Source organism: Dipodomys spectabilis, unplaced genomic scaffold (genome assembly GCF_019054845.1).
Source record: "Dipodomys spectabilis isolate Male_0828 unplaced genomic scaffold, ASM1905484v1 ptg000073l, whole genome shotgun sequence".
Classification (NCBI taxonomy): Eukaryota; Metazoa; Chordata; class Mammalia; order Rodentia; family Heteromyidae; genus Dipodomys; species Dipodomys spectabilis.
In genome coordinates this window covers 4,466,473-4,488,271 of record NW_024870750.1, presented here as the reverse complement: position 1 = coordinate 4,488,271, position 21,799 = coordinate 4,466,473, and the positions used below count along the sequence as shown (strand labels likewise).

The 21,799-nt window shown below is 40.8% G+C and overlaps 1 protein-coding gene across 1 annotated transcript in view; it reads left to right on the top strand.

Annotated features, from left to right (window-relative positions):
* Ccdc175 (coiled-coil domain containing 175) overlaps positions 1-14,255 on the top strand; it is a 52,859-nt gene extending 38,604 nt beyond the window's left edge. The window contains exons 15-20 of the mRNA XM_042682515.1: positions 3,421-3,561; positions 4,348-4,427; positions 7,605-7,757; positions 10,803-10,905; positions 11,875-11,918; positions 14,037-14,255. Of these exons, the coding sequence (XP_042538449.1) occupies positions 3,421-3,561; positions 4,348-4,427; positions 7,605-7,757; positions 10,803-10,905; positions 11,875-11,918; positions 14,037-14,255 (740 nt within the window). The remainder of the gene's footprint in view (positions 1-3,420; positions 3,562-4,347; positions 4,428-7,604; positions 7,758-10,802; positions 10,906-11,874; positions 11,919-14,036) is intronic.
* Positions 14,256-21,799: the final 7,544 nt, after the last annotated feature.

The window sequence follows — 21,799 nt, the reverse complement described above, 5'->3', positions numbered from 1 at the left end:
TATTATGTTGTCTATACTTACTATAGGTAGCTCCTGTGTCTGCCACCATGTGGAGACTATTTTTGTTATTATTGCAAGTTTGAAATTTTATCTCTTTTCTGACTACAACTTTAATAATTTATCAAGTAGGTAAGTCTCAGATATTTTTCACTAGCCAGTTCCTATGACAGAGATTAGTAAGTCTTATCTCAGATTTAGGATCTTGGGTGATTCAAAATACATCTGCATGTATACATCTTTTGTATTTCATTGCATAGCATAACTGTGTATGGACTTAACACAAAATGGTTACTTTCTTAAAAAAAAATAGATATGGTTATCTAACCCAACATCCAAGGTCCAGAACCACCATACAGATTTGAGATCTGAGGAGAAAGAACCATATCCAGGAAGTCTATGCAGGTCTCAGAGCAGGAACACTTTTAGAACTTACTGTCTTCCAGAATGATGATGGAAGAAATCAAAAGCATGTTCACACATACCTGGGGTTTTTCCTGGAACAATAGGGTGGGGGGGGTCAATCCTTCAAGTAGGGGTAGTGGCTGGGTTACCTTCACTGTCCTGGGTTACCTCCTACCCTCCCTCTGCCATTGAAGATAGCAGCAGCTACCTTGGTTTCCTGATTCAAAATTGAGTTCCCTGCTAGGTCCTGAGCCTACTTCTGTATCTCATGGAGGCCCAGAGCCTAGAAGCCCATAAACATCTGCCATCCCACAGTCTCTTTCTACACTCCCCCAACCTTCCACCACCAAAAGCACTAGAAATGGGAACAAAGACCACGACCACCTACTGGGTAGCAATAACCAGCTAGCAAGGACAAACATGAATCTAGGAATTAATATAAGCTGTGTCACAAAGTTTACCTGAAAAAATAAAAAACAATAATCACCTAAAATATAATCACAAATATAAATATAATCACAAATGAATTGTGATTATTGCCAAGAATCTTGGATTATTTTTAAGAATATATGGATGTTACAATAATAAGTGTTGGGGTTTTCAATCTGATTCCCATGTATCAGGTGATTTGATACTTCTCAGTTTTCATTTAGCAAACTTGGGTAGACTTTCTTGGTCTGTTAGTTTTAGTCAGACTCACAATGCATACCTAGTTTACTGCCTTTCCCCTTCTCCCTTTGGTCTAGATGGAGTATGTAGATAGAATCATTGTGAGTATAAAAGTAAGCAGTACGTTGCAGGTACTGAGTCTCCTGTAATGAATAAAAAAGACACGAAAGGTCATGCTTCACCAGGGAGGGGTAGTGCTCTAGCCAGTTGCTAGTCTTACAGACAATAGATTATGAGGCTTGGCTCAGTTTACATGGAGCACAATGTTTAGGCTTTTAGTGAAATGTAATAAAATACACCGATATTTCTTTTCTCCCTGATGAAGCATCACAAAATGTGTGTAAAATAATTTTATCTCACCAAGCATGGGTGCCTCATGCTTGTAGTCCTAATTACATGGAAGGATAAGATCTGAGAATCATGGTTTGAAGACAGCCCAGCCAGTAAAGTCTAAGACTCTTATCTCCAATTATCTAGCAGAAAGCAGAAAGTGGAGCTGTGGCTCAAGTGGTAGAGTATGAGCCTTGAGCAAGAAAGCTAAGGAACAGTACTCAGGCCCTGAATCCAATCCCCCAATAGTAGCATCAGTTAAAAAGAAAAGAAGAAGATCTAGCTACCCAATTGCCAAACAGTGGCATGGCTGGCCTAGATAAGTCATGGCACGAAAGATTGGCTGGATGACTTTAGAAACAGTGGTCAGACCTCCTGTGAAATTCCTCTCTTGGTGAAGTAGCTGAGTGACTCCTCCTCACTGCTGGCAAAGCAATTGGTTCCGAAGTGCAGGGCACCTAATACCACTGGAGGGCAGGAATATATGAAGCACCAGAGGCCATTTCCACTGCCCTACTTCATCAAACCTACAGCCTGTCATGACAATTGCATGGTAAGAGGTAGAAGATTTTTTTTCTTTTTGTCGGTCGTGGGGCTTGAACAGAAGATTTTATTAAAAGAAAAAAATAACAGCAGAAGATGAAACTGAGAATGTCTCCACAGGTAGCAGGTAAGAATTGTTTCTATCTTTGCCAAGCGTGGAGAAAAAGATGACACCATAACAACTTCTTAATTTTAAATAGTCTTTGAAAGCAGAAAGTCCCCAAAGTGGAGACTGTTGGATTCTTCCTCCAAGGACATGGAACAGTTCAGAGAAGAACTCCACATCAGATACTGACACTCGAGGATTCCATTCTCAAAAACCGCCAATCACTTCCTGGTCACTACACAGGAAAGCACACCTAGCCATCAAAACTTGTAGGTTTGGCAACATGGATGTGTTGGACAGCTTTTCATCACTATAATAAAATCCCAGAGATGATTAATTTGATTTTTAAAAAAAGAAAGGTTTCGCTTGGCTTCCAGTTTTGAAGGTTCCAGTCTACTAAGCAAATCATTGGCTTTACACCTGTTTGGTGGGCTTGCATATTGATGGCACTGAATGTGCCCTGGAGCAAACTGCTTACCTCAGGACCAGGAAGCAAAGAGGCCAGGGTCCCTTAAGGGTCTAGGGCAGCCCCTCCATGAAGCAGGGATACGCCAGGAGGCCCTACCTACTAAACATTCTGCTTTCTCCCCATAACAGCACTCTGGGGACTAAGATGATAACATATGAACTCTGGGGATACATTTACCCAAATCATCACAGAGAGAAGCCATATTCAAAAGGATTTCATAATCCTGTCATTGACTTTGGTATAAATTAATCACGTGTACATAGGATACTGAGAAACTTTTTTTAAGTGACACATATAGTGTTTATTTAGAGGCTTCAATGAAAATGAAATTCAAACAGCTTAATACCCATATATGAGTAATCTGGCAAATACAGGTATCAAACGCATTTTAATTGTTTTATAAAACAATACAAATCTTCCAAATCAGTTCTCATTACAAGTTCTTAAGCCATTTTTTTCAGGTCAACACAATTACACTTTTAAGATTACAGAGTTTAATGTTTATAGGGTTAAATTCCTAAAGCTAGCAAGGTAACAAACGGGTTACTGGGACTCAGACAACCACATGGTAGAGCATGTTTACTGGGTGATCCCAATTACACCACAAGCCAGACGACTTCCAGCATTTCCTGTCTTTTTACTCTCATCATTTCCACCTCTGCCCAAGTCATCTGCTTATTCATGGACCACCATAGTGCGGCCAATGATGGAATACTCTCCTGAGAGTGAGGTCAATGAGTCTTCGATGGACACTTTGGTTGTACTGTCTTTGTCAGCAGTCACATTGCCCAGATCTCCAACATGTCTTTCTTGATCTTCTGGCCCACTGTGATTTTTGGATAGAGGATTAAAGTGAGGACCTGCACTGGTACAACCTTGTGTATTATCTCCAAACTGATAGACATGGAATCCATGCTGGCCTTCAATCAATCCTGTAATGGTCCCCTGTACCACAACTGGCCCATTTGCCTGCTGCTCGAAGTGGATGATGCCCTGCACGAGACTTTCGCCCTTCAGCACTCGGCCTTCATCGCCATGATTGGCCCGCGACGCTTAGAGAGAGAACCGCTATCATGCTGTGTCATTTGGCTCATCTGTGACTAACCCCTCGCAACATCGTATGGGCTAAGCGCTTTAAGATTTGTTTAAGCAAAGATTGCTTTTATAGGAGAGTGAGAAGGAGGAAATGTAGCATTTGGGGAATGGGTATGGGGCGTGGATGGGAGTATGCAAGCTTAAGTCCTCCTTTATTATATTAAGAATTAAATGATAGCCAGGTGCCGGTGGCTTACACCTGTAGTCCTTGCTACTCAGGAGGCTGAGAACTGAGGATTGCAGTTCAAAGCCAGCCCAGGCAGGAAAAGTCCATGAGACTCTTATCTCCAATAAGCCACCAAAAAACCAGAAGTGGCACTGTGGCTCAAGTGGTAGAGTGCTAGCCTTGAGCTGAAGAGTTTTAAAGAACAGCGCCCAGGCCCAGAGTTCAAGTCCCATGACCGACCCCCCCAAGAAAGGAATTAAATGAAAAATTCTTAAACTTATTAAGAAATAACCATAAAAGCATATATTTTAAGAAAATTGAGCTAAGTAGAAGCTAAGTAGAAGAAGAAACATAGTTGAGTCCAAGCGGACATAATAGTAGAAGTAGCACTGGGGAGATTTGATTTTTTTTTAAATATAGTAATACTCTTTTGGATTTTTATAATAGTAACAACAATAGTACTAGAAATGATAGTTTGTAACCGTATTTGGCATTTAAAACTAAGTATATGTCTTTGTTTATTAACCTAAGCAACTTTGTGGACAGTTCTTTTTCTATTTCTAATAGCACAACAGCAGGAGGCTGCTTTATTGAAGAACAACATTTATCAGTTTACAAAGGACATTGCAAGATACTTTAAAAACATGGTAAAGGATGATTAGTGCATTCTTCCTCCTCCTTCTGCTCCTCCCCTTGTTAAGGACTGGGGATCCAACCCAAAGTGTTGCCCATAGTAGACAAGTATTCTACTACTGAATGGAATTCCTAACCCGTGGTTTTTTGAGAAAAATTTCTGTTACATGTAGCTCAGCCTGGCCTTGAAGTCACAATCCTCCTGCCTCTGTTTCAACAACTGCTGGGATTACATGTGTGTACTACCACACCTGGTGTCTTGTTCTTTTCTTCTTTCTTCATTGCAAAATTGGTGTTTACAGATAGTACTATTTACCTGGCACCATTGAAGTTTTCACAAAATTCACAATTATTATTAAAATCATTCTCTGTTAAAGCTTTAAATTTTAATCACATGTATATGCACATGTGTAGCTGTGTACATAGGTGTGTACATATATATTATAAATCAATTTATTATCATGTATTATTATATACATGTATATCTTATATATAAATATATGAGTATTAGAGAGTGTGTCAGTTTTTCCATTGCTGGCCAAGTACTCAAGAAAATCAACTTAAGGAAAGAAAGATTATTTTGGATCATGGTTTCAGAAGTTTCCGGTGGTTGGCCAGGCTCCTTTGTTTATAGGCCTTTGGAAAAGCAGAACCATTCTAAAGAAGGCACAGTGAGGAAAGCTGCTCACCTTATAGCAGCCTGGAAGCAAAGAATAGTTAACAGGAAAAGGCCAGAGCCAAGATGTACTCTTCAAACGCAAACCCACAGAAACTGACTTCTTCCCACTATCCATAGTTTTATACTTTCAATAATCTATTCAAATTTTGAATCTATCTATGCATTAAACCAAAGATTAGGTCAGAGCCCTCATGATCTAATCATCTTTGGAACTCACCTCACAGACACAATCATTATTGGATGATACTCATCTCCTAGGTTGCCTCTTATTTCAATTAAGTTGGGAATTAGGATGGATCTTCAAAGAAAAAGGGAGGGAGCAAGGGAGGGAGAGAGATCTAGAACAAACTCACACGTAAATACAATAGTGGGGAAACAATTCAAGAGGCCTTAGTTGTCATTTTTTAAGAGATTTTAATTTCTTTATAAGGTAGTGATTAGATTGGGCTTGCTACTTCTTTCTTTCCTCCCTTCCTTTCTCCCTCCCTCCCTTCCTCCCTCCCTCCCTCCCTTCCTTCCTTCCTTCCTTCCTTCCTTCCTTCCTTCCTTCCTTCCTTCCCTTCTCCTGCCTTCTTTCTCTCTTCCTTCTTTTCTTTCTTGTGCTGATACTGGGGCTTGAAGTCAGCATCTCAAGCTCTCCCTTAGCTTTTCCACTCAAGGCCAGAGCTATACCTTCACTTCAGGATGAGTGGACAGAGATTGTGATAGGGGTAGCTGCAATAGGAGCAGTTAAAGCAGTATTTATAATCTTTTCAAATATATAATCGGCCAGGCGCCGGTGGCAGATGCCTGTAATCCTAGCTACTCAGGAGGCTGAGATCTGAGGATTGCAGTTCAAAGCCAGCCCAGGCAGAAAGTTTGTGAGACTCTTATCTCCAATAAACCACCAGAAAACTGGAAGTGGTGCTGTGGCTCACATGGTAGAGTGCTAACCTTGAGCTGAAGAGCTGAGGGACAGCACCCAGGCCCAGAGTTCAAGCCCCATGACTGACAAAATAAAAATAAAAATAAAATATCTAATCAATAGTGATAAGCTATGTATGTGAAGTTAGTTATTAAAAATGGAAATATATACTATTTGAAATACCTGATACCAACAACTTTGGCTTTTTTGTTTTACTTTTTTTGTGTGTGTCACAGTGCTGTGGTTTTGAACTCAGGACCTTCCTTGGCTTGCAAGCACTCTGCCACTCGCATTATATCTCCAGCCCTTGTGGGGATAATTTTTCAGATTGTATTATATACTTTTATCCAGTGTCAGACATGGATCTTTCTATATCCACCTCCTACCTATTTGGATTGTTGTTGTGCACCATCATAAAATCTCACTAGCTTTTCCTTGGGCTGGTTTTGAACCTAGATTCTCCCATATCTGTCTCCCATGAAGCTGAGATGTGTGACATCCCCTGACCCTTAAAAATAACTATATAGTCATATAGATATGCATATATTCATATATGTACATATACTCATATGTATATTCCTCTGTACTTAACAAAATGCTGAGGATCATACAAAGTTGGTTCCAGAGTCTTTGGAAGTAACAATCTCTCTCTGTCTCTGCTCTTTCTGTCTCTGTCTCTCTCTGTCTCTCTCTGTCTCTCTGTCTCTGTCTCTGTCTCTGTCTCTCTCTCTGTCTCTCTCTGTCTCTCTGTCTCTATCTCTGTCTCTTTCTTTCTCTGTCTCTCTCTGTCTCTGTCTCTCTCTCTGTCTCTCTCTCTCTCTCTCTCAGTTAATCTTGTTAACTTGATTGGAAAGAGAGATGCCTGGGAGATTAGTAAAGCACGGCTCTGGATATGTCTGTGAGGACAGTTCCAAAGAACATTTGACCATGAAGGTTCTAGCCTAGTCAATGGTTTAATCCATTGATGAATTTAAAAGATGGTAATTATACAATGAATCAGGAGGTGTGGTTTAAAAGTGTCATAACCAAGAATTGAATGGAGAATTCAACAGAGAAAAAAGTAGAGAAGTTTTGTTTTTTTTGTTTGTTTGTTTTGGGTCCGGTCGTGGGGCCTGAACTCTGGGCCTTCAGCTCTTCAGCTCAAGGCTAGCACTCTACCACTTGAGCCACAGTGCTACTTCTGGCTTTTTTCTTTTTGCTTATGTGGTGCTGAGGAATCGAACCCAGGACTTCATGCATGCAAAGCAAGTGCTCTACCACTGAGCCACCTTCCCAGCCCCTAGGGAAGTTCTTAAACTCCATAAAGTGATTTTTTTTTCTTCAAGAAATCTTAAATCCTCCTTAAAAGTCTCAGTAAATCCCTTCTCATCCCCAAGTTTTGCCAACCAGTTGTCATTATATTCAAGTATATTCCATATAGTGAGTATCTCAATATCTATTTTACTTAACTTTGGGAAGTCCATGAATCATTTGAATAAGTCAGCTTTAAGGTTTGTGAGTTTTTGTAAGAGAGGGAGACATGGGGTAAGCTGTGTGGCTCAGGACTTAATGAAGACTCCTGCTCTGCCTATCATCTGTGAGATAATTGTGCTTTTTATGTTTGAGTAGGAGAAAGTGAAAACAGAATTAAAAGCCACACGAGAAGAAGAAAGCAGGAAAATCAAAAGTCATTATGAATGTCTAAGGAAGTTAGAAATTGAAATCCAGACAAATGATGATAAAGTAAACCTTTTGACTACTGAAAACGAAAAAATTAAAAAAGTAAGTTTATCAAAATCTCATTTTCTATAATGGTTTTGATTGGTTGCTTAGATCAGCAACACTAGAAGAGAAAAAAATATCTCTTCAGGTAAACTTTTTTTTCAGTACTGGGACTTGAATTCAAGCTTCCCTCTCACTGAGCTTGCTTGCTTAATTTACTTGCTCAGCTGGTGCTCTACCACTTGAGCCACATCTCCAGCTTTGCTTTTAGCTGGTTACTGTTTTTGGAGCTGGAGTCTCTCATGCTTTTCTGTCAAGTGGCACAGTGCTGCTGTATTGACTAACTTTGCCTGCTTTGGAACAATGTAGGCATACAAACTATAGAATACAGTGTGTAATCCTTTGTGCAATCTTGTGTTGATGAGCTTATTCTTGAGTGTAGTCAGTCCATTATTCTTAGTTCTGTAAGTATTTCACTGTATGACTCTACTTCACTTTGTTTAAACCCACCTCTCCTGTCCTTAGATATTTGGAGAGTTTCTAACTTTTGGCAGTATCGCCATGCTTAGCATAAAATTTTGATGAGCATACATAAACACACAAACACATTTCTATTAGTTATCTCAAGTGGAATTGCTAGGTTATAGGGTTCATCTTAACATATTTGCAGTCTTCTGAAGGCGTCACACCAATTGCCCTTCCTCTCCTCAGTACATAAGGTCACTGGGAACTCCATCTTCTTACCAACATGCCGCTTCAATTCAGCCATTCTGGTGTGCACACAGTGGTACCCCACTAATTTGCCTTTCCCCAATAATTGATGAATATTTATATATTGCTGGTCACTTGAACCATCTCCTTGAAGAAGTACCTGTTCTAAGTTTTCTACCTATTTAAAAAAAAATTAAAGCTGTCTGTATCATACTGATCATTTTACAGCAAAAAAAAATTGGTTCATCAAGCCCCTAAAATTAGTCTCAACGTACAGATTTTAAGTTTTTGGGTTTAGATCTCAAAAGATTAAGGTTTGCATATTATATAAGATCCATCATTTTAATAATTTATGTTCAATAATTAGATATGCCACTGATTTTAATGCTCAGAGCTAGTGTACATATAAATTGCAACGAATATATAATATGTCTCCCACCCCAAAGGAGGAGTCAACAAGGCTTGATAAGAAATGTACTCATGGGGGCTGGGAAGGTGGCTCAGTGGTAGAGCGCTTGCCTTGCATGCATGAGGCCCTGGGTTCGATTCCTCGGCACCACATAAGCAAAAAGAAAAAAGCCGGAAGTGGCACTGTGGCTCAAGCAGTAGAGCACTAGCCTTGAGCTGAAGAGTTGAGGGACAGGCCCAGAGTTCAGGCCCCACGACCAGACCCAAAAAAAGAAAACAAGAAAAAGAAAAATGTACTCATTACCTTGCCCATGTAATTATAGCCCCTCTGTACGGTATTTTCACAATAAAAAAAGAATAATCTGTATTATATGTCTTTAAAATGCATAATTTGTACATTTCATGTTGTGTGACAAAAAAACCAGTAATAACAAAAGTTTGTATAATATATCCCAGCTTGAAAGGCCTGAATTAGATTCTACCACCCGCTGCTAACACTCACTTTGGGCACATACTTAATGTCTCCAATTTTTGTCTTCTTGAAATAGTAGTAATTCCTTATAGGAAAAAATGTAACTTCTTTGTAAACTGAAAGTTTAAAGTAAATGAACTTTTTTTAATAAAATAACTTTTCAGTTAAGTAAAATGATCTGAAGGTCAGAATCTGTATCAGTGTACTCCCAAGAGTAACAAAGCTTAGTTAGCATGTATTAAGTCTGTTGGATATTCACAATACTCTGATAAACTAGGGAATGTTACATTCCTTTTACAGAAGAAGAAACTAAGACTTTATATGATTTTAAAATGTTTTGATGTTAGATAAAACAGTAAGCACTGCAGCAATAAGTCTAAAAAGAATTGGCATAGTCACTGGCTAATTCTCTTCACTTATATGGGTGATATTTTTCCCTCCTGTAAAATGTCAATAGCTATCCTACCAATCTCTTGGGGGGTTTTGATAGTATTAAAATAGCAAAATAGGCAAAGCACAGATGGCACGTGCATATAATTCTAGCTACTCAGGAGGTTGAGATCCAAGGATAGCAATTCAAAGCCAGAGCAAGTAGGAAAGTCTATAAGACTCTTATTTCCAATTAATCAGCAAAAAGCTAAATTAGAGGCAAGGCTTCAGTGGAAGAGTGCTAGCCTTGAGCAAAAAAAGCTAAGGAAGAGTGTGAAGCCCTGAGTTCAAGTCCCAGTACTGGCACAAAAATATATATACACAAACATTCATATATACATACATACATGCATACATACATGGCTTAATAAGTCCTAATATTCTTTGAAAGAGCAATGGTGCTCCAAACAGCCTAACTCTCAGAGCCTCACACGTGAAACACATCTTCTTTTTCTAGCCCTTGGAACAAACTTAGAAGGAATTTTATCCGCTTGTGAAAGTATTCCAATAGACTCTCTTCTGATAATTATTATTTATTAAAATAATTCAAATTTCCATTTGTACATTTTGGCGCAGGAATTTTTTTTTTTTTTTTTGGTCAGTCGTGGGGCTTGAACTCTGGGCTTGGGCGCTATCCCTCAGCTCTTCAGCTCAAGGCAAGTGCTCTATTGCTTGAGCCACAGCACCACTCCCGGTTTTCTAGTGGTTTCTTGGAGATACGAGTCTCATGGACTTTCCTGCCTGGGTTGGCTTTGATCTGTGATCCTCAGATCTCAGCCTCCTGAGTAGCTAGGATTACAGGCGTGAGCCACCGGTGCCCGGCAATATTTTTGTTTGGGACTTCATGCTTTCAGACAGCACACCTCTTCAAATTCTTACGGTATCAGTTTACATTCAGAATATCCTCTGTCTTTCTCCTTCCATAGAAGCTTGATAAGGATATTGGCCATTTGCCCCTTCATCTAGAGCACTTGGTAGCACCAGGAAAGTAAGTCTAGGCTCGGGGTTCATTAAATGACTACATGCCTATTTAAAACACACAGTAACCAGACTCCTAAAAGCAACAAAAAACCTCTCTTTTACAGCATATCGCCTACTTGTGGAATGAAGCAGATAACTACAAGAAAGAAAGAGAATTCCTTGGGCAAAGTTCCAATGACCTGTCTTGGCAGCTGTTAGCTCAGCAAGGTGAATAATGTCTTATGGACCCATTAGATCGGCTTTATCAATTTGCATAGAGTAAAATGCCCTGGTTTGAAGGTCAATGAATATTATCAACTGTTCAACCACTACCACCATAGCAAGACATAGCACATTTTTATCATTACAAATGTTCCCTTATGTCTCCTTAGGGTTGATCTCTCAATTCTCCTCCACTTTCTAGAATCCACTTTTGTGCTTTCAACACTAGAAATTAAGTGAAAGGAAAAAAAAAAGTGTGCCCTTTTGTGCTTGGCTTTTTGACTCAGCAAAATGTTTAAGATTTTAGCCAGACATGGTGGGTCATGCCAAGATCAGGACTGAAGCTCAAGATCAGCCTGGGCAAAAAATTCACACAAGAACTTTTCTCAGCAAATAGCTGGTTTGGGTAATGCCCTCGTGTCCCAACTATGACAGGAAGCAGAAAACTGGAGAATCACAGTCCAGTCACACCTAAGCAAAAAATAAGACCCTATCTCAAAAGCAATCAGTGCAAACCTGGCGCTGGTGGCTCACGCCTGTAACCCTAGCTACTCAAGAGGCTAAGATCTGAGGATCTCGGTTCAAAGCCAGGCCAGGCAGGAAAGTCTGTGAAACTCTTATTTACAAAGTGGCGCTGTGGCTCAAGTGGTAGAGCACTAGCCTTGAGATGAAGAGCTGAGGGATAGTGCCCAGTCCCAGAGTTCAAGCCCCAGGACCGACAGAAACAAAAACAAAAAAACCAACCAGTGCAAAAAAGATCATGCTAGGACAATGAGGAGGCGAATATATATACATATATATATATATGTCATATATATGTTCTTTAATATATATTGCATATATATACACATATGTATGAAGAGAAACCCATTAAATTGTATAAGTACTGGTAAGTATTTCTATAAGAAAACTAAAGCTAGTTTTACAAAAATGTTCAAATTGTTTCACTAACTATTATTTTTTTAAATCTTTTAGCAAGATACACAGATTTGTGGGCAGAATTTCAGGCCACAGTTAAGGTGAGTGGGGGGGGGGAGTGTACATATTTGGACAAGAATCCAGTACTAGCCAGGCACCGGTGGCTCATGCCTGTAATCCTACCTACTCAGGAGGCTGAGGTCTGAGGATCATGGCTCAAAGGCAGTCTGGGCAGGAAAAGTCCGTGAGACTCTTATCTCCAATAAAGCACCAGAAAACCAGAAGTGGTGCTGTGGCTCAAGTGGTAGAGTGCTCGCCTTGAGTTGAGGGACAGTGGCCAGGCCCACATTTCAAACCCCAAGACTGACCAAAACTGAAAAAGAATCCAGGACTGCAGGAGGTTGACAGTACCTTTATGACTATCATAGTTCAAAATTTTCATTGTGCCAATGAAATCTTAATTTTTTAGGAAACTGTCTTATACTTCTAATTTGGGAGTTTCTCTGCCTTTGTGTATGTGTGTGCATGTGGGGGGGGGGTTCGCCTGCCAGTCTCCCATCCCCCTCTCATCTTTTTTCTCTCTCTCCTTGCAAGCTTAAACACATTATTGTTTTTGGACAAAGTAGTCAGTCCTAAATGCAGTCTATCATCATGTTTCACCAGCCAGTACCAGGCTCTTCACTACAGTTAGGTAGCCTAGGATTTCAAGCCAGGCTCTGCCTATGTACTAAGTTTTAAGTACTAGTGTTCATACAATCCTTTTGTAGCCCTTAAGACATCTTCAGAATTCCTTCTGAAAATGAAGCTGTGGCAGCCGAGTCTAAGTAACTTTTCCAAGACCCAATCAATAAACTTAAGAACGTAAAAGGCAGATCTCATTTGGTTCTAAGGTTGCTTATCTTAAACTTTAGCTCCTTTGCAGTTCTGTTCTGTTTTGAGGGTGATCCGGCTTTTTCTACCACCTCACCCCCAACTGTATACAGTTAAAAAGTCAAAGTCAGAGCTGGGTGCTGTGGCTCATACCTATAATCCTTAGGTGACTGAGAACTGAAGATGTTGGTTCAAGGCCAACCCAAGCATGAGAATCCATGAGACTCCAATTAGCTGGAACTGGAACTGTGGTTCCAGTGGTAGAGTGCTAGCATTGAGCTAAATAAATAAATAGATAGATAAATAAATAAAAGCTGGGCACTAGTGGCTCACGCCTGAAATCCTAGCTACTCAGGAGGCTGAGATCTGAGGATCAGAGTTTGAAGTCAGCCCAGGCAGAAAAGTCCCCATGAGACTCATCTCCAATTAACCACTCAAAACTAGAAGTGAGCCTGTGGCTCAAGTGGTAGAGTGCTAGCCTTGAGCACAAAGAGGCTCAGGGACAGTGCCAAGACCCTGTTTTCTAGCACACACACATAGATACACATAAAAAAGGCAATGTCAGTGGGAATTCTACTCAATCTTGACCTTTAATAATCCATTTTGGGGGGGGGGGCACTTTTACAGAACTTTGCAAACTGGCTGTATACACATACTTATTTCACATTACTTTTGTTTTCAGAATGCATATTTTGTTGCGACTGATACACCTCCACCTCCAATGGCTTTTTTTTTCTTTTTTTAATGATTTTTATTTGTAAAAATACTGTACAGAGGGGTTACAGTTACATGAGTAAGATAATGAATACATTTCCTATGGAGCATCGTTACCTCTTTTGTTTTCCCCTTAGCATCCATCCCTTCCCTCCCCACCTCCCTAACTCCTCCCTCCCCCCATTCAAGTTGTAAAGTTTGTTTTCAACATAGTGTCTTGTACATCTCATTGTTACAATGGGTCATCCTGTATCCTTATTTCGGGGTTTTGCTATTTCCCTTCCCCTCCCCAAATTAGAAAAAGGTATATACAAGATGCAGGACACCAGAATCAAAAACAGTGAAAACAGGGGTTGTACTGTGGGGGAAGAACATACAAAAGAAACAACAAAAAAAATCACATAGTACATTATAAATATGTTAAAAACAATAGCAAGAAAGAAAAAACCACTTGTGTCCCTACCTTGAGGTTTGTTTTGCTTAACTTATATGATCATATGTACATAGCTTTTGACCTTTTCAGCTTGTCCCAATCATATACTATTTACCACAAATAAGGGAAACCATGGGACCTATGTTTCTTTGGGCCTGGCTTACCTCACTAATATAATTTTTCCAAATGCCTTTTCTTTAAGGACTCGGGGCGTAATGGTGAAGAGATCTTGCAAGAACTAACAACTCTAATAAAGAAACTGAAGGAGAGGGATGAAAGCATCGAAAACATGAGTAGGTGGCTGGAAGGGAATATTAAAAAGCTACGTTCCGTCATGAAGGAGGAATTACCAGAGGACCGTCGTAAGCAATACTTTCATGTGTTTGATAAGATAGTGTTGTTATCTTACTGTAGTTGGTGACATCAAAAGAAAAAAATTATCTCTAATATGTCACACTCAAATAGACATTGGCACTCATTTATGGGTTGAATACTATAGAATTATTTGCCAATTCTTCCTTCTACCTGAATTTATTTATTCTGTTTGTACTTGTTTGAACTGTAATCCTCCAGTTCTATCTTATACAAGGATTAACCACTAAGCCCAACCCTGTAATATTTTTAAAGCCTTAAAAATTCAATTTGCAGAGTTATGTTTTTGTTTGATTGAAAACTACTTGATAGGGGCTGGGAAGGTGGATCAGTGGTAGAGCGCTTGCCTTGCATGCCTGAGGCCCTGGGTTCGATTCCTCAGCACCACATAAGCAAAAAGAAAAAAGCTGGAAGTGGTGCTGTGGCTCAAGTGGTAGAGCACTTGCCTTGAGCTGAAGAGCTGAGGGACAGTGCCCAAGCCCAGAGTTCAGGCCCCACGACTGGACCCCCCCCCCAAAAAAAAGAAAACTACTTGATATACCTACAAACATTTGGAGCTTTTTTTTTTTTGGTGCCAATACTGGGGCTTGAACTCAGAGCCGGGGCTCTGTCCCTTAGCTTTGCCCCTCATGACTAGTACTATACCATTTGAACCACTGCTCCACTTTTCTGTTTCTTTGCTGGTTAATTGACTTTCCTGCCCTGGTTGGCTTCAAACCAAGATCCTGAGATCTCATCTTCCTGAGTAGCTAGGATTACAGTCATGAACCACTGGTGCCTGGCTATATTTTGTGCATTTAATTCTGGAAAACTACTTATACTTTTATAATTTCAGCAAGGAAAAATCACTTTTTAACAGCAATTATCTCTTGGAAAAACTAAATGAAGAATCTAGGCCACAGACTCTTAATTATGAGAGCCACAGGGAGGTTTGAATAAAATTCCTAGGCTCAGACTGTATTTTAAATCAATTCAACATGAATGTCAGGGGATCGGCCCAGGCATGTTTTGTGTTTCATTTAAACCTTGCAAATAGCTCAGTGTGCAACATTACAAACCAATGGTTTTAGATAGTATATAGCAATGTACTTGTTAAATTTATCAACAGAAAAAATTTTGACTTTTAAATTATTTCAGGCTGATTAACAAAATAATTACCATTTGCAGTGAAAAGTCTAAGGTGCTACAAAGGCTTAAGTCAAAAAAACCAACTTTCAGGTTCTACATTAAAATCCTTGATCCAAGGGGGGACCAAGATGGCGACGGGGCAGTAGGGAAACGCCACAGCTCTCTCCAACCAAAAAGAGAGTTCGAGTTCCAACGTTTAATCTCCCCAAGAGACCGACAACAACAAAAAGACGAACACTCAGAGAAAAACCAGAGGTGGAAAATAACAAAAAAAGAAAGAGAGGAAAAGAAGAATTTCAGAACAGAGAAGAGCGAAGACCCCTCCCCCAACCTTTACTGGCCGCGCGGCAGCACGCCAAGCCGCCGGCCAGCCGGCCCGGCAGGGGCTGCCGGAGCCACAGAGACACAGGGGGCTGCTTGCAGATCACCAGGTACCGGATTGCAGAACAGCGGATCGCCAGGAACAGAGAAACCTACCAGCCGGGAGTCTCCATGAGGACCCCACCCCCACCCATCACTCTCCACCGGAGCGGAGAGGCTCCATCCCACCAAAGCCGCCCAGCACCAGCAGCGTGACAAAGGGACCTGTCCGCAGACCACCCGCCCAATCGCGATCGCAACTACCCGGCGGGGGGCCGCCCAACCCAGCCCGCAACCACCCCAACTGAACTCGGATTGCAACAACAACTGACGGACTGCAACAACAACTGACGACCTACAGGGTGAGTACCCATCAGGGGACAGGGAATCCATCAAGGGAGACCAGAGCTGGAGGGAATCCCCAGACCCTGACCTAGACTCCCTACCCCAACACCCGGACCACAGGACCCACTAAAACTGGGAACTGTTCGAGAGCTCCACCAGCCGGTGGAGCACACTCTGCTGGCCAGGCCAGAGCAAGAGCGCCCCTGGGTCAAGAATACCAACAGTAGAAGAAATTTGAACTGTGTCCTCCAGGCTGCATAACCTAGGAGGTATACACATTAGCACAGGCCTAACGAGCGCGCTCCAGGCTGGGGCCGGAACCAGGCCAGGGGACCGGCGCCTGAACAAAGCAAAAAGGGTCAGAAGTGGGGCTGTGGCTCAAATGGTAGGGTGCCAGCCCTGAGCTGAAGAGCTGAGGGACAGCACCCAAACCTAGAGTTCAAGCCCACAACCAGCCCAAAACAAACAAACAAAAACACATCAGGAGCCCATAGCAGACTCCAGTATTTGGGAGAGTGCATCCAGAGCATCTGATCTTCCCAAGAGCACCCGCAGGAGCAAACACAAGCAGTCTAGGCTGCTCAACCCTTCCAAAGGCGGGAATTGCTACAGCAGAGAGCTGAGAATCCTAAGTAAGTCAGAATAGCAGCTGGAAATAGGCTCCCAACAGAATCCAGATCAGGCACAGACTCTCTCTACCAATACAGAATCAGCAACCAAGCAAAGACAGACACACCAAAACAAGGTTGAAGAGCAGTCTCCTGAACCCCCATGCGAAAATCACAGAGAAAAATCACAAGGTTTACCACTATCCAGGACAGCAAGCTCACCTCAAAAGCCAGCAGCCACGCAGGGGAGAGCCCCAGTGGGAGCAAAGCAGGAATGGAAGACAAAAACTACATCCAAGGGTTGCTGGAGGCAATGACTCAAGAAATAAAGCAAGAAATGGATCAGAAATTGAAAGAGCACAAGGATGAACTATCAAAAGATATACAGGATATCAAACAAAAGTTGGATGCAAAAATAGAAGCTGCACAAACCTCAGTAAGAAGTGAGATAAACGCCAAATTAGAGGTAATGCATACTGATCTCACCTCATTGAGAGGTGAGATCAGTACTCTGAGAACCAACATTGAATCCATAAAGGGATCCATTTCCACCATGCAAACCACAATAGACGCCACGGTCAACAGAGTGAATGAAATGGAAGGTAGAGTGTCAGATACAGAAGACAGAATACACCAACTGGACCAAAAAGTGACAGATATGGAAAAATCACTCAAATTAAACCAAAGGGAAATTCAAGAGCAAGCAGATAATGCTAAAAAATTTAACCTTCGCATAATCGGAGTGGACGAAGGTGAGGAATTCCAGAGCAAGGGAATGCAACACCTATTTAACAAGATAGTCAATGAAAATTTTCCCCACCTCAAAAACGACCATCTTAACTACATCACAAAAGCTTATCGAACACCCAACAAGCAAGATCCCAGGAGAAACACTTCTAGGCACATTATAGTAAAAATGATGGATCTGAATAATAAGGAAACAATCCTGCATGCAGCAAAAATGAAGAAGGAGCTATACTACAACGGGAAAAAAATTAGAATCACTGCAGATCTCTCCACACAAACAATGAATGCAAGAAAAGCCTGGGAAAGCACCATACGAGCCCTGAGAGCCAATAACTGCCAACCCAGACTGATATACCCGGCAAAGCTAGCATTCACATTCGATGGAGAACTGAAAACTTTTAATAGCAAAGAAAAACTAAATGAATACATAAACATTAAGCCAGCATTACAAAGAATTCTAAGAGGGGGGACACAACCTGAAGAAAGCAACCAGGAACTGGGACCTGCCCCAAACAGGCATTACTCAAAGTCTAACTGAGCAAGCACAGGAGGAAAGGAAAGAAGAAAAACTTAGGAAAACGGAATGGCAGGGACAACAATGCATCTCTCTATACTTTCTCTTAATATAAATGGGCTGAATTCGCCAATTAAAAGAAAACGAACTGAGGACTGGATCAGAAAACAAGACCCATCCATCTGTTGCCTTCAGGAGACCCACCTCTCAGCCAAACATACAAACAAACTCAGAGTGAAGGGGTGGAAAAGGATCTACCAATCAAATTCCCCCAATAAGAAAGCAGGTGTAGCTATCCTGATATCTGACAAAATAAACTTTTCATTAAAATCAGTACAGAAAGACAAGGACGGACACTACATATTAATAAAGGGAACAATCCAAGAGGAGGATATAACCATCATCAACTTATATGCCCCAAATATCGGTGCACCCAGATATGTTAAACAAATGCTCTCAAACTTACAGAATAAAATAGATCCCAATACGATAATACTAGGAGACTTTAACACGCCACTCTCACCAAAGGACAGGTCTACCAACCAGAGGATTGGCAAAGAAGCTACCGAATTAAGTGAGGCCATACTTCAAGCGGAATTAACTGACATCTACCGAGTATTTCACCCTAAAACAACACAGTACACATTCTTCTCAGCAGCTCATGGAACTTTCTCCAAAATAGACCATATCATAGTTCATTCAAGGAACTTAAGCAAATACAAAGGGATCGACATAATCCCCTGTATCCTATCTGACCACAGTGGAATCAAGCTAGCTCTCAATAACAAAGCATACCGCAGAAATTTCTCTAATACATGGAAATTGAACAGCACACTCCTTAACAAGGCCTGGGTAACAGAAGAGATCAGAGAAGAAATAAAGCATTTCCTAGAACTCAATGAAAATGAAAACACCTCACAAAGAAACTTGTGGGACACAGCAAAAGCAGTCCTGAGGGGCAAATTTATTGCCCTCAGTGCCCACATCAAGAGAATGGAGACAGACCAAGTAAATAATCTCATGTTGCAACTAAAACAGCTAGAAAAACAAGAAAAAATGGGACCTAAAGCTACTAGACGAAGCCAGATAACCAAATTGAGAGCAGAGATTAACCAATTAGAAAATCAGAAAACCATAACCAAAATAAACCAAACAAAAAGCTGGTTCTTTGAAAAAATAAACAAAATTGATGGCCCGTTGGCAAGATTAATTAAAAAAAGAAGAGAGGAAACCCATATTAATAGGATTAGGGATGCCACGGGAAACATCACAACACGTACCCAAGATATCCAAACAATTCTAACAGACTACTTTCAAAAGCTATACTCTCTAAAGGAAGAAAATCTGGCGGAAATGGATGCATTTTTAGAGAAATACAAGTTACCCAAACTGAGCAAAGAAGAAGTTAACCAATTAAATAAGCCAATATCCTATAATGAGATACAGGAAGCTATCAAAAGTCTTCCAACAAAAAAAAGCCCAGGACCAGATGGATTCACAGCAGAATTCTATAAGACCTTTAAAGAAGAACTAATACCCATACTCCTCAAGCTCTTCAGAGAAACAGAGAAGGAGGGAGCTATCCCAAACTCATTCTACGAAGCCAATATCACACTCATCCCCAAACCAGGCAAAGACCCAACCAAAAAGGAGAATTACAGGCCAATCTCCTTGATGAACACAGATGCAAAGATCCTTAACAAGATTCTAGCTAACAGAATCCAGAAACACATAAAAAAAATAATACACTATGATCAGGTAGGCTTCATCCCAGAGACACAGGGATGGTTTAACATACGTAAGTCAATAAATGTAATCCAGCATATCAACAGAGCCAAGGTCAAGAATCACATGATTATCGCCACAGATGCAGAAAAGGCCTTTGATAAAATTCAACATTCATTCATGCTAAAAGCTCTGGAGAAAATAGGAATAGAAGGAACATTTCTAAAAACAATAAAAGCCATTTATGACAGACCAATAGCCAATATTATACTTAATGGGGAAAAGCTACAACCAATCCTCCTAAAAACAGGAACAAGGCAAGGATGTCCACTGTCTCCACTCCTCTTCAACATAGTCCTAGAACCCTTAGCCAGGGCAATAAGGCAAGAAAAAGACATTAAAGGGATCCGCATAGGGAAAGAAGAAGTGAAACTATCCCTTTTTGCAGACGACATGATACTATACCTCCACGATCCCAAAAACTCCATCCCCAAACTTTTAGAAATCATAAGTCACTTCGGCAAAATAGCAGGATACAAAATAAACCCACAAAAATCAGTTGCCTTCCTATACACTGATAACGCACAGGAAGAGAGGGAAATAAAGGGAGCAACCCCATTCACAATAACCTCCCAAAAAATAAAATATTTAGGAATTAACCTAACCAAAGATGTAAAAGAACTATTTAATGAGAACTATAAAAAGTTAAAGAAAGAAATTGCAGAAGACACTAGAAAATGGAAAGACCTCCCATGCTCCTGGATAGGCCGACTTAATATAGTAAAGATGGTGATACTTCCAAAACTAATATACAAATTCAATGCAATTCCTATTAAAATCCCAATGACGTACATCACTGAAATACAGAAAACAGTCCAAAAATTTATATGGAACAACAAAAGACCTAGAATAGCCAAAACAATTCTAGGGGATAAAGACAATATGGGAGGGCTATCCATGCCGAACTTCAAACTCTACTACAGAGCTATAATCACAAAGACAGCATGGTACTGGCACAAAAACAGACCCGAAGACCAATGGAACAGAATAGAAGATCCAGATATAAATCCACAGGCCTACAGCCAGCTGATATTCGACAAAGGAGCCAAAGACATACAATGGAAGAAACACAGCCTCTTCAACCACTGGTGCTGGGAAAACTGGGCAGCCACATGCAGAAAACTAAAAGTGGACCCCAGCCTATCACCATGCACCAACATCAACTCAAAATGGATTAAAGACCTTAACATTAAACCTGAATCTCTGAAACTACTGCAGGACAGAGTAGGAGAGACACTTGAACTAATAGGCACAGGAAGGAACTTCCTGAACAGAGTCCCAGGGTCACAACAAGTTGGAGAGAGACTCGACAAATGGGACTACCTTAAAATAAAAAGCTTCTGCACAGCTAAATCTATCGCAACTAAGCTAGAAAGACAACCAACGAATTGGGAAAAAATATTTACCAGCAATATATCAGACAAGGGGTTAACATCCTGTATATACAGGGAACTCAAGAAACTAATCCCTCCCAAACCTAACAAACCAATTACTAAATGGGCAAGGGAACTAAAGAGGGACTTCTCAAATGAAGAAATAAAAATGGCAAAGAAACACATGAGGAAATGTTCATCATCCCTGGTGGTGAAGGAAATGCAAATAAAGACAACCCTGAGATACCACCTTACCCCAGTCAGAATGTCCCACATCCACAAATCAGCCAACGACAAATGCTGGAGGGGATGTGGAGAAAGAGGAACCCTATTACACTGCTGGTGGGAATGTACACTTATACAACCACTTTGGAAAGCAGTCTGGAGGGTCCTTAGAAAGCTAAAGATTGACCTCCCTTACGACTCAGTCATACCACTTCTAGGCATCTACCCTGAACAACAGGAACCAATATACAAGGACACGTGCACCTCCATGTTTATTGCAGCACTGTTTGCAATAGCTAGGATATGGAAACAACCTAGGTGCCCCACCACAGATGAATGGATCCAAAAATTGTGGTATCTATACACAATGGAATATTATGCAGCCATTAGAAATGACAAAATAATGGCATTTGCAGGGAAATGGATGGAGCTAGAAGGAATCATGTTGAGCGAGGTAAGCCAAGAACGAAGAGACAAACGGTACATGGTCTCCCTCATAAGTGGATGC